A 12,691-nucleotide genomic window follows, 5' to 3' on the forward strand; every position below is an offset into this window, starting at 1 on the left:
TTGAGCTTCCTACCTGTCACACCGTCTGTATATCTACCAGTGTAGCGTCCTCACTGGTGCACGGGCTGTATATCCTCCAGTTGAGCTCCCTCCCTGTTACAACGCCTGTATATCTACCAGTGTAGTGGTCTCACTGGTGCACGGGCTGTATATCCTCCAGTTGAGCTCCCTCCCTGTTACAACGCCTGTATATCTACCAGTGTAGCGGTCTCACTGGTGCACGGGCTGTATATCCTACAGTTGAACTCCCTCTCTCTTACACTGCTTGTCTATCTACCAGTGTAGCGGTCTCACTGGTCCAAGACTGTATATCTCACAATTGAGCTCCCTCCCTGTTACATTGCCTGTATATCTAATGGTGTAGTGGTCTCACTGTTATATATTTAACACTAGAGCAGTCTCACGGGTACATAGTCTGTGTACCTTGATGGTCATCTGACACTAGAGCAGTCACAGTGTCTGCTGGAGCTAACCTAGTAGCAGTTTACGATAGCGTGTAACTCACTGCTGTTTTGGGAGCCAGGATATTCTCTCAGTACTGAGCAATTCCCTGCCACCAGAGACTTCTGGCGGGCCACCTGGCAGCCGAAAAGGGTCTCCTTCTTAAATATAGCGTTGCCAGCCATGGGCTTATGGTGAGCCAAACAAGACACCTCAACTGGGGCAAAGCCTCAATACTTTTTGAGCTTTTACAAATTGCAGACTTTGCCTAATTTTACAGATGAGGTTTAACTTGCCTTTGCCAATACCCATATTATCAAGAATCAACATTTAACCAAGCCCATTTGAGGAATCACTATAATCAATAGTCCTCATGCAAAGTTGGGGAAGTAAACAAGCTTAACTTGGAGAGGACAGAATTCCTCATCCTCGGCCCCTCCCCACCTGGGGGCCCACCGCCCTCGGCAGCCCCCCTCCACCCTCACGGACCATTACCGGAACCTCGGCCTCATACTTGACTCCTCCCTCACCATGACCCGACAGATCAACGCTTTCGCATCCAACTGCTTCAACACCCTCCGCATCCTTCGCAAGACCTTCAAATGGATCCCCCCGAATCAAGAAAGACCGCCACACATACACTCATTACCAGCAGACTGGACTACGTAAAAAGCCCTCTACACCGGGATCAACAAATCTCTTCTCCGCAAGGTCCAGACCATACAGAACACTACAGTAATACACCTCCTGGGCATCCCTCAACAGAAACACATCACCCAACACCTGCAAGACCTCCACAGGCTCTCCGTCAAGAAGAGAGTAAACTTCAAGATACTCACCCAAGCCTACAAATGCCTCCCCAACACCGGACCCCAATATCTCTACAAAAGAATCTCCTTCCACACACCCAAGTGAATCCTCCGATCCGCCGACCCCGCCCTTGCCGTAACCCTGCGCATCCTTAGAGCCAGAACGTGTGGTAGAACCTTCTCCTACATCACGGAAAAGACCTGGAATGAGCTACTGATCAACATTAGACGTTCCCCCACTCTGCACATCTTCAGGAAGACCCTCAAGACCTGGCTCTTCGACTGACCGAAGTTGCACCCCCCCACTACCCCAGCGCCTTGAGACCCTTACGGGTGAGTAGCGTGCTTCACAACTCCCTGATTGATTGAAACAGTGAACCAATAGAATAGGTTTGCACATTTCTTACTTTTGTATATACAAGTCATAAAACATTGGTTAGTGTTTTTATTAAAATAGGGAACATTGCCAAACCTTATTCTGTTCTTTACTAGGTAAAGCTGACATTCTCTTACTGTGTATACCATCCAACGTTTCATGCTTAGTCACATCATTTACCTGAATACTTGTATTATTTGCATCTCACTCCAGAGAGAGACACGTCCTCTGAGGCCTCCTGAAACAGCTTTGAAGAGGAAGTCGAGGGAGAAGAAGAACATCTTCCTGGGACTGGAAGTGGCCGAGGCCCTCCAATGGCACTCCTGGGAGCCAGGAAAGGCGATCACCAAACACATAACCTTGAAAAATGTGCTTTTAAAACCTCATAAGTTAAAATACAGGTATGTCTAAGATTTCAGTTTGCCTCTCAAAACGCGCCACTCTACATGTATATTCTTTCACTGATAAACGAATGTTAAAGTGATGTTACAGTTAGGTGATCAACTAATCAAAATCAAAACAACATCTGAAGCTCACCAAATATAGTTTATTGAGCTAACAATAACGTGCACCCCTACCACTTCTGCTTATAACTTCACATATTACATCAATCATGACATGTTAAACGATCTCATTGATGACATCACTGATGACATCTCACTGCCTCTGTACTGCCTCCTAGCTCCCACTCTTTTCTCTCTTAAAATTCATGCATATATGCAACAAAGCACAATAATAGCACAGTTTATACTTCACTTACAACATCTAAATTAAACACAATGTAGGCCACTATAGACTTTCACTCATCCACCTATAGACGTTCCATGGAGTAGTGTGTTACCTGTCCGCAAATCTGCTGTTATGCCTGAGATATGAAGCACTGTATACATGGAACAGCAATCCAGTCCAAAACAGTGTAGCAAAAAGTCATGCTGGCATCCCCCACTGTCTTTCTTCACTTCAGTTTGTGCCCTTTGGCTGACTGTCAGCTAACCATATCTTTTCATCTCTTTGTTAAACAGTTCCCCGTCGACACCATTCTTCAGCACACTGTTCCCGCAGCCCATCGTCCTGAGCCCTGGGACTTCTTTTTCACTTCCTGTTATCTTTCATCCTTTGGAAAAAGTAAGTGTGTCGTTAAATGCCCTAACATTTGGGGAGAGGATGTAGCCTTACGACTAGAGCGGTCGACCTCGAAGCTGGGGAATCAGGTTCGAGTCTTAGCAACGACGCTCAACCGCCTGTGATTCTGGGCAAGTCACTTAATCTCATTGTGCCCAACAAAAATGAATGTGTCCTTCTGTAACGAAACTGGTGCTCACGTAAAGTGCTCTGATACCTGATGTCTCGGGTCAAGTTTGCGCTATATAAAACTCTAAAAAACCTGAGTTAAAGGGATGACTGTATGGGAGTGCCAGGAATTACCTAAAAGCAAGGGAAAGGCAGTTCATTGTTTACTCTGTTAGTTCTCTTTTGGCCACCACTTAATTCAGTTCTTTTATGGCCCAGAAGCCTATATCTGCTCACTGATATAGTTAGACTTTTCGTGGCATGGCCAAGGCAGCGAAGTGGTACACAATGCTCCTCATGGGACAGATAAGAATCTCACAGGCAGGAAAGTAATACAAACTGCTTTGTATTTGGGGAAATCCATTTAGAAAAGGGTGAACATTCCTTAAAATGGAGTAGAACTTTATTTCTCCCAAGAAGCATTAGAAAGTCCATGTATTTCCCAACTACTACTCATTGCCAAGAGAGAGGATGTACATTTAACTTGAGTGTGGATTTATATGCAGCCATCAAGATCAAATGGGTCCACAAGCACAGGTAGCACAAAAAAACTGTTTCTCCAATTCATAGTGCAACCAGGGCATAAACCCAGGTAACTGTCAATTGGGCCATAGAAAGCCATGTCATCTGTTTACTTGCATTTACATGCTGTTGTTGATATTGTCTTGTGTGCCTCCTGTCAGAGGGAGTATGAAGACTGCATACACTTTGAAACAACAGATGGACACTTTTCCATAGTGCTACGTGCCACCCTGCCACGCCATGCCCTACTGATCCCACACTCACTGCAACTACCCATGTGTGCTGTGCAAGATTCGTCGGAGATCACCTTTGTGATGCGCAACATGAGGTGAGTGGAGAGATGGTCGCCGAGGTCTGCTCAGTAGAGATATCAGGTTTTATTTATAGGCTCTATTCTGCTGTTGTTGAAGAATCTCTTGCTTAGAAGTTTAAAACATTGGAATTATTAATTTCATTGTTATGAAGTCTGTTTCGGTTTCATGTAAATTCCTGCTGGACAATACAAAAAAATCTACAATTTTAACAGATGGAAAATATTTTGTTATGCATAAGCTTTCTTCCAAATTGTGAAAGAAATTTATAGTTTGCCATATTGTGAATTATTTTCTTATCTTTAGAAGCATGAGGGATACAAATGTCTACAGATTGTAAATTCTGTTGAGTATGCTGCACATCGATGTAACGAACAAGTTACTTACCTTCGGTAACGCTTTTTCTGGTAGATACTATATCTGCCTGTGGATTCCTCACCTTGTGAATATCCCCTTGCGTCAGCAACATTCGGAAATTCTTTTTGTAGCTTCGCGCCGACGTGGATCCGGACGTCACAGAGGCACGGCATCGCACGCGACCTCGCTGACGTCACCGGCGCCTATAAGAGGCCCACGCCGGCGTGATGACATCAGTTCCGCCCTTTTTTCCGTGCCATCGAGGCACACTGACGGACCGATGATAGTAGAAATATACACAGTATACGTAGTATAGAAACAAGGTAACACACACAGTGTGAAGCAAATGCAATAACAACATTTGAAATAAACATTTCCATGACAATAAAATAACACATCATAGAAACTCTGGCATAGAAGAGTGGACAACGGGGAGGCGGGTGGGTCAGTGAGGAATCCACAGGCAGATATAGTATCTACCAGAAAAAGCGTTACCGAAGGTAAGTAACTTGTTCTTCTGATAGATACATCTGCCGTGTGGATTCCTCACCTTGTGAATAGAGTCCCACAGCAGTCCCCACTCCCGGAGGAGGGTGTCCACTCTGCTATACCAAGAAATCTTGGAGGACAGAGCGAGCGAAATGGCCGTCCCTCCTCACCTCGGTATCCAAGCAGTAGTGCTTCGCGAAAGTGTGGAGGGAGGCCCAAGTCGCGGCTCTGCAAATGTCCTCAACAGGTACACCTCTAGACAAAGCAGATGTAGCAGACTTTGCTCTAGTCGAATGAGCTCTAATACCCTCAGGAGGGTCCTTACCCGCCAGAGAGTAGCAGATCTTAATGCAGAGGACGATCCATCTCGACAAAGTCCTCTTATGGACCGCTCTTCCTTTCTTGCAGCCAGCAAAGCCAACGAAGAGCTGGTCGTCCACTCGACAGTCTTTTGTCCTGTCCAAGTAAAAAGACACCGCCCTCTTGGGGTCAAGACGGTGTAATCTCTCCTCCTCCTTGGAAGGGTGAGGGGGAGGATAAAAGGTAGGAAGGGTAATGGATTGACCAAGGTGGAAAGGAGTCACCACCTTAGGCAGAAAAGCAGCCCTGGTCCTAAGAACCATTCGTTCAGCATGAATGGTCAGGAATGGGGGCTTGGAACTAAGAGCTTGAAGCTCACTTACCCTCCTTGCTGAGGTTATTGCAACGAGAAAAACCATTTTCAAAGTCAGAAGCCTCATGGGACACTTGTGAAGAGGCTCAAAGGGAGCACCCATCAAAAATGTCAAAACTAGGTTCAAATCCCACTGAGGCACAACAAAGGGTGTAGGAGGGAACCTATTAGTAAGGCCCTTCAGAAACCTTAAAACAATGGGAGACTTAAAAAGAGAAGGCTGGTCAGGCATACAGATAAATGCCGACAGCGCAGACAGATATCCCTTCACCGTGGCAACAGCAAGCCCCTGCTGGGCCAGGGAAAGGGCAAACTGGAGCACATCAGATAAATGGGACCTCAAAGGGTCTATAGACTTCTCCCTGCACCAAACAACAAATTTAGACCACCTATAAGAATAGATGGACTTAGTGGAGTCACGCCTGGCCGACAAAATGACATCCACCACATCGTGAGGGAGAGAAAAAGAAATCAGGTTGCCCCGCTCAATCTCCAGGCATGAAGGTGTAAGGTCTGGAGGTGGGGGTGTAGAACCTGCCCCTCCATCTGAGAGAGGAGATCTGCCCTGTAAGGGAGACGGAGCGGCGGGTGAGAGGAGAGGTGGAGAAGGTCTGAATACCACACCCTTCTTGGCCAATCCGGGGCGATCAATATGACTTGGGCCCGGTCTTGGCGAATCTTCCTCAGAACCCGAGGAATCAAGGGTATGGGAGGAAAAGCGTAAAGGAGCTGCGAGTCCCAACTCAACTGAAACGCGTCCCCCAAGGCTCCTTGCATCGGATACTGGAGACTGCAGAATGACAGGCAGTGAGCATTCTCGTGAGTGGCGAACAGGTCCACCCGAGGTGTCCCCCACATCTGAAAGATGTCGTGAACCACCTCCGGGTGAAGCCTCCACTCGTGATCGGCAGAGAACTGCCGACTGAGACTGTCTGCACGAACGTTCAGAACCCCGGCCAGATGATTTGCCATCAGACAAATCTGATGGTCCTGAACCCAGGACCAGAGACGCAGAGCCTCTCTGCAGAGACACTGCGACCCCACTCCTCCCTGCTTGTTGATGTACCACATCGCGGTCGTGTTGTCCGTCAGGACCTGGACTGACTGACCGCGAAGGGAAGGGAGGAAGGCCTTGAGCGCCAAACGTATCGCCCGCAATTCTAGAAGGTTGATGTGAAGCAACCTTTCCTCTGGAGACCAAAGACCCTTGACCTCCAGGTCTCCCAGATGAGCACCCCACCCGAGAGTGGATGCATCCGTTATCACTGTGGCCACCGCTGGAGGAAGTTGAAAAGGCTTTCCTTGTGACAGATTGCCTTCCACGCTCCACCAAGACAGATCCGCTGCAGCTTCCCTGGAGATCCTCACTGACTCCCCGAGATCTCCGTTGTGCTGATACCACTGCCTGCGGAGGCACCACTGGAGTGCCCTCATGTGCCAGCGTGCATGGTTGACCAACAGAATGCATGAAGCCATCAGACCGAGTAGGCGAAGGACCTTCAGGACTGGAGCGACCGCTCCATTGTAAAATAAAGGAATCATCTCCCGTATGTCGCAAATTCTTTGAGGGGGAGGGAATGCACGACATACAGTTGTGTCCAGTACCGCACCTATGAACAGGTTGCGCTGTGAGGGCACCAGGTGAGACTTGGGTACATTTATCGAAAAACCCAACCTGTGCAACAACTGAGTTGTCTCTTGCAGATGATGGAGCACCTTCTCTGGCGACTCCGCTTTGATCAGCCAGTCGTCTAGATACGGAAATACATGAATCTCCGTTCTCCTGAGATGAGCTGCCACCACTGCCATCACCTTGGTGAAGACTCGAGGTGCAGTAGTAAGGCCAAACGGAAGGACCACAAACTGGTGATGCTGTGACCCAACCGTGAAACGGAGATACTTTCTGTGAGACTTCAAGATGGGAATATGAAAATACGCATCTTGCAAGTCGATCGACACCATCCAGTCCTCTTCCAACAGCGCCTGAAGAACCTGTGCAAGAGTGAGCATTTTGAACTTTTCCTGCTTCAGGTAAAGGTTCAAAATCCTGAGGTCCAGGATTAGCCGAAGTCTGCCATCTTTCTTGGGGATCAGGAAATACCGGGAGTAGCACCCCTGACCCCTTTCCTGCTCTGGAACCACCTCTATTGCACCCTTTCGAAATAATGCCAGGACTTCTTCCTGCAAGAGAAGCAGGTGGTCTTCTGAACAATAACCCTGGCAAGGAGGGTAATTGGGAGGGAATTCCTGGAAAGGAAGAGCATACCCATTCTCTACAAGATTGAGAACCCAAAGATCCGATGTTATAAATTCCCAATCTTGTAGAAAATGAGCAAGCCGACCCCCTACTGGGCCCACATGATCCGGAATGGCGGATCTAGGGCTGCTTTGCTGCGTTGGCCGGGGGTTGGGAAGGAGAGGAGGAGGAGGAGGAGGAGGAGGAAGCTTGACGACCTCTAGGACGGGGTCTTTGTCTGCCTCTGTACGACTTGTACAGCGTGTTCTGCTGCTGCTGCTGAGGCTGCTGCTGCTGGAATGATCTGTAAGATCGAAAGGAAGATCGGCCAAATCCTCTGAAGCGTCTTCCGGTAGTACCTCTGGATTGAAGGCCTAAAGATTTTGCAGTGGCCCTACTGTCCTTAAAACGTTCCAAGGCAGTATCAGCTTTCTTTCCAAACAGACCTGAACCATCAAAGGGTAAGTCCATTAAAGCAGACTGGACATCAGCAGAAAACTCTGAAGATTTGAGCCAAGCAGCTCTCCTAGTAGCCACAGAGGAACCCATGACTCTTGCCACCGAGTCTGCAGTGTCCAAACCACTCTGGATGACCTGTCTCGCAGCTGCTTGGGTGTCCGAGATTACTTCTTGAAAATCCTTCCTGTCATCCTCAGGAACCTTTGGAATGAGTTGTTTGACAGAGTCCATCAAAGCATGGATATATCTCCCCATCAAACACGTAGCATTGGTTGATTTCAATGCCATGCTGGCTGATGAAAAAACCTTTTTAGCATTTTGGTCCTGTTTCCTGGATTCCTTGTCTCCAGGAACCTGTGGAAATGCCCCAGCAGATTTTTTAGAACAGGCAGCCTGCACTACCAAACTCTCAGGAAGAGGATGCGTTGTTAAAAATGCAGGATCATCCGGTGCAGCTCTATACCTTCTCGCCACCGTTCTAGAAACCGCTGGAGCAGACAAGGGTTTCTTCCAGACCTCATAGACAGGTTCAGACAACGCCTCGTTGAATGGTAACATAGGCTCGATCACAGATGAGGGTGAATGAAGTACCTCAGTTAAAATATTGGGTTTATAATCCGCTGTAGGCAGAGTAATGTTTAGTAAACTCGCTGCCTTCTTAATCACAGTGTGGTAAGGCACCACATCCTTAGATGGAGCATTCGATACAGAAGCCAACTCCCATTCAGGTGACAGTTCAAGACCACTGGCTTCACATAAGTCATCAAAGGGATCCTCAGAATCCTGTAATTCTCCTTCCTCAGTGTCAGAATACCCATATTTTTCCTCTTCTAAAAGTCTCTGGGCCTTTCTCCGAGACCTTTCCTTCACAATCGAAGTTAAAGGATTCGGAATCGACTCCGACGGGGTCGCTGCCGGCGTCGAACCCGACGTCGGACGAGGCTTCTCGACACGAGGTCGGACAGAATCCTGCCTCGGAGTCATGGGTATCGGCGTCGATGGGATCGGCGTCGATGGAGCCGGCGTCGTGCGCTTCGGCGTCGACGACACCGGTGGTGTCGGAAAATGCCAATGCGGCGGTAGAGCCGGCATAAAGGGCATGAAGGGTGCAGGGGCATAAGCCTGCGGAACCCCTAGGTTAAAGGCCATAGGACCCATGGGACCAACAGGTGCACCAGACGGGAACATTGCCCTTGAATATACACCATACATGGCGTTCAGGAACTGGGAAGGATCCTGACCTGGAGTCGGAAACTCAGGATACGGACCTCTCGGTTGTTCCCGGGGAGGCGGAGTCGATACGACGTCGACCTCTTCTTCGGGCGCCGGAACCGGAGTCGATGAACCATCGGGTGCCGGAACTTCGGCTCCACCAGCCCCCTGCTCCTCACCTTCATCCTCCTGACCAGAAGGATTCGATGGAATCGGAGATTGGACCTGTTCCTGAGGTTCGGGTGAAATCGGATGCACAGCCTCGTCATGTTCCGACTCCGAAACCTCCACTTCTTTACACACGAGCTTGATCTGGGACTTCGGTTTCGAGCTAGAGTCCTTCCCAGAGTGATGACGTGACTCATGGGACTTCCTTCTGTGTTTCTTCTTCGATGACTTCGAAGCGTGTGCTGACGATGACTCCGAGTGTGACCTCGAACGAGACCTCGACCTCGACCTCGACCGACGAGATCGAGATTTTGACGACTTCTTAGCTTTTTTGCTCTTGAGTTTCGCCATAAGGAGCTTTGTCTCCCTCTCTCCTAAGGCTTTTGGAGTCATCTTCTTGCAGCAGGAACAGTCCTCAACATCATGGTCTGAGCTCAAACACCATACACAGCATTCGTGGGGGTCGGTGATTGACATGGTCTTGCCACATTCACCGCAGGCTTTAAATCCCGTCTTCTTCGACGACATCTCGAAGAGAATGTAAGAAAGACACAAATACGAAGAAATAGTAACAAAGTTACTGTAAGCTACTACACGATCCCTGAAAACCGTTAGCGTCGACGACGCGGAAAAAAGGGAACTGATGTCATCACGCTGGCGTGGGCCTGTTATAGGCGCCGGTGACGTCAGCGAGGTCGCGTGCGATGCCGTGCCTCTGTGACGTCCGGATCCACGTCGGCGCGAAGCTACAAAAAGAATTTCCGAATGTTGCTGACGCAAGGGGATATTCACAAGGTGAGGAATCCACACGGCAGATGTATCTATCAGAAAGTGCATATATAAGAACACTGAAAGAATTTCTTGTACTTGCTCAAACTAAACGAAGTCTGGAAAATTCAGAACATCATGTAATTTACATATGTCATTTGACAGAGGAGGAAAGTGATGAAACCACACACGATTGGCAAACTTTTCCTCTAGGATGTGGGGTGATGGTGACTCAGAGATACTGCGTGTCTGGGTGTTTAGGCAACAGCCCTCTATAGGAACAGAACATTAATTATTTTGTGTTAGCCTATGGCTCTAGCCCATTATTAGCATAAGTAGCACATTTGAATTGGAGTGAGATATATCCCGCCAGTTGTAGTGAGGAACATTGGAATAGTTATTTTCAGATTCTAAAGGTGTTAAGGAATATGAACTCCATTGGGTAAAGGCACAAAGGAATCAACGTGTTGCATACCCAAATTTGACAAGACTCATTACTACATTAGCTATGAACAGGTATCACAAGTATTTCCTGACTCAATAAAAAACACAAGAAACTGAGACAAGAAAGTAGTCTTATGCCATGTGATGAGGGCATTAGACAAAGTCACCAGGTCCTGCAAATAAAAATATGCACTAGAATCATGATGACAGTCTTCAAAGTAAACAAAGTTTGCTTGAAAAGCTGGAGGACAATGAGGGAAGGGAGTTTGGCAGCGTTCCTGCACTGCAAAATTGTATCCCTTTTGGTGATGATTTAAGTGATGAATGCAAATATGACTACAGTTGCTAAAGCAGTACATCTCTCTATAGTTATCTATCTTGGGGTAAGGATCATCATTTCTAAATAGCACAGAAGTGTTGAGGTCATCCAGGAGGTGTTTCACCACACTAATGTCTCATGTGCTGGCATAAGATCCCTCACCTACAATATCATCCGGGAGAATTTGCAAGATGTGGAGCATTTCCATCTGTCACATTAAGTCAATTAGTGACTGCATCGTAAATATTCTATCCGGTAAAGTACACGTTGTGATGTTGCCTCTGTGATAACTCCCAATCACTTGATAAGATGAAGGTGCCACTGCCTTTAGTGCAACATATTAGTTGGTGACAGTTGGTGAGATAGTGCCTATGAACCATCATAATGAGAGTGACGGGCATTGAAATCCACAGAAGCAATTAGGTGCAAGACTCAGCAATCATGATGTAAGACCAGGGTGGCAGCAGATGCCTGTACATTAGTCATTGCAGGGTACCAGTCAATATGTACCTGCTAGTCATAGCTGATTAAGGATTGTCAAAAGCATGTGGGAGGAAGGCAACTGTCATTTCTTTGAGTGTCTCCTTCATAGTTGGCTGTAGTAATCAATTGGGTTGTTGGAATTAATTCCAGTTCAGTAGTAGTGACAGTACCTGGATCAACAAGGTACAGTACCTGGATAAATTATTTCCTGTCTAGTTCTGTCTCAAAGTATTGCCAGTTTATAGAGAAGGAATGTCTATTGAGGACTGATCTGGCCTCTTGAAGAGTGTTGGCCACCTGGTGTCTCTTAACTAGGTCGATAGGCACCTGTCGATTTATCTTTTCATCTGCTAGCAAAGACAAAATAATTGTGTGAGAAGCTGCAATGCCAGTATTGTCCTGGATATTCTCTTGCACTAGGTCTCTGAGTTTCGGGAGCTACCCACTGATTGTAGTAGTTTTAGATTTGACGCCTCAAGACCTTTTATGTTATGTTGTTTTCATGCGTCCTGGAGAGTTTGCAAAAGATCACCCGTGGATTGAGGCTGTGACTCCGTTTCTCCAGATTAAAGAAGACCAGGTGTAAACATTTGAATTCCAAATAGCATTTCATAAGGTGTGCCATTCTACAGAACACTTCTAAGCATATTATTTAAAACACTTGTATCTGACATAGATGATACAATGACATTCCCCTACTTAGCACCATTAAGGTTTGTGGATCTCTTGACATTTCAGTATGGCTGGGGGTGAAAATGTTGTGCGAATAGCAATGGTACTACCTGCCCAAACATTGCATCACTGAAAGTGTTTGTGGCAAATGCTGAGCTGTTGACTGAATGAAAAGTACCAATAGGTCCTGAAGCTACAAGGCACTGCAAGTCTTTTATGACTGTCCGAGCAGTGGAAGTCTTTTGTGGCTTCAACCTCAGGAATCTGAAGAAAAAGATGACAAGAAGGCTAGTTAGTAGTTTTATGAACACAGCAGGTAGGTTTATTTTTCAGTCAGGAAACAGCAAAGCCTACGTCCAATCAAGTCCTGGTGTGAACCGCTAATACCGTTCTTATGGAAAACGATCCGTGACAAGAACTCAATTTGAACTTGGAACCAGACTGGAAAAATAACAACTGCAAATCACAAGCAGCCTGACTGAAACATCCCTGCATCTTGTGCACAATAAAATACAAACAATTTCAAAAACAAACAACACTTACATTATGTCACACAGTACAGTTCTATTGCTGCAAGGCACTACATGTGTTTTATGTGGCTGTCTCTTGTGGCTTCAACCACAGGAATCTGGAGAAAAAGCTGACTGCATCCAGAAGATATT

At 47.0% G+C, this 12,691-nt stretch overlaps 1 protein-coding gene across 1 annotated transcript in view; it reads left to right on the top strand.

Annotated features, from left to right (window-relative positions):
* CFAP65 (cilia and flagella associated protein 65) overlaps positions 1-12,691 on the top strand; it is a 621,863-nt gene that overhangs the window by 63,877 nt on the left and 545,295 nt on the right. The window contains exons 3-5 of the mRNA XM_078679214.1: positions 1,840-2,027; positions 2,649-2,751; positions 3,600-3,766. Of these exons, the coding sequence (XP_078535340.1) occupies positions 1,840-2,027; positions 2,649-2,751; positions 3,600-3,766 (458 nt within the window). The remainder of the gene's footprint in view (positions 1-1,839; positions 2,028-2,648; positions 2,752-3,599; positions 3,767-12,691) is intronic.

The sequence above is a fragment of the Lissotriton helveticus genome, chromosome 3_1 (genome assembly GCF_964261635.1).
Source record: "Lissotriton helveticus chromosome 3_1, aLisHel1.1, whole genome shotgun sequence".
Lineage (NCBI taxonomy): Eukaryota > Metazoa > Chordata > Amphibia > Caudata > Salamandridae > Lissotriton > Lissotriton helveticus.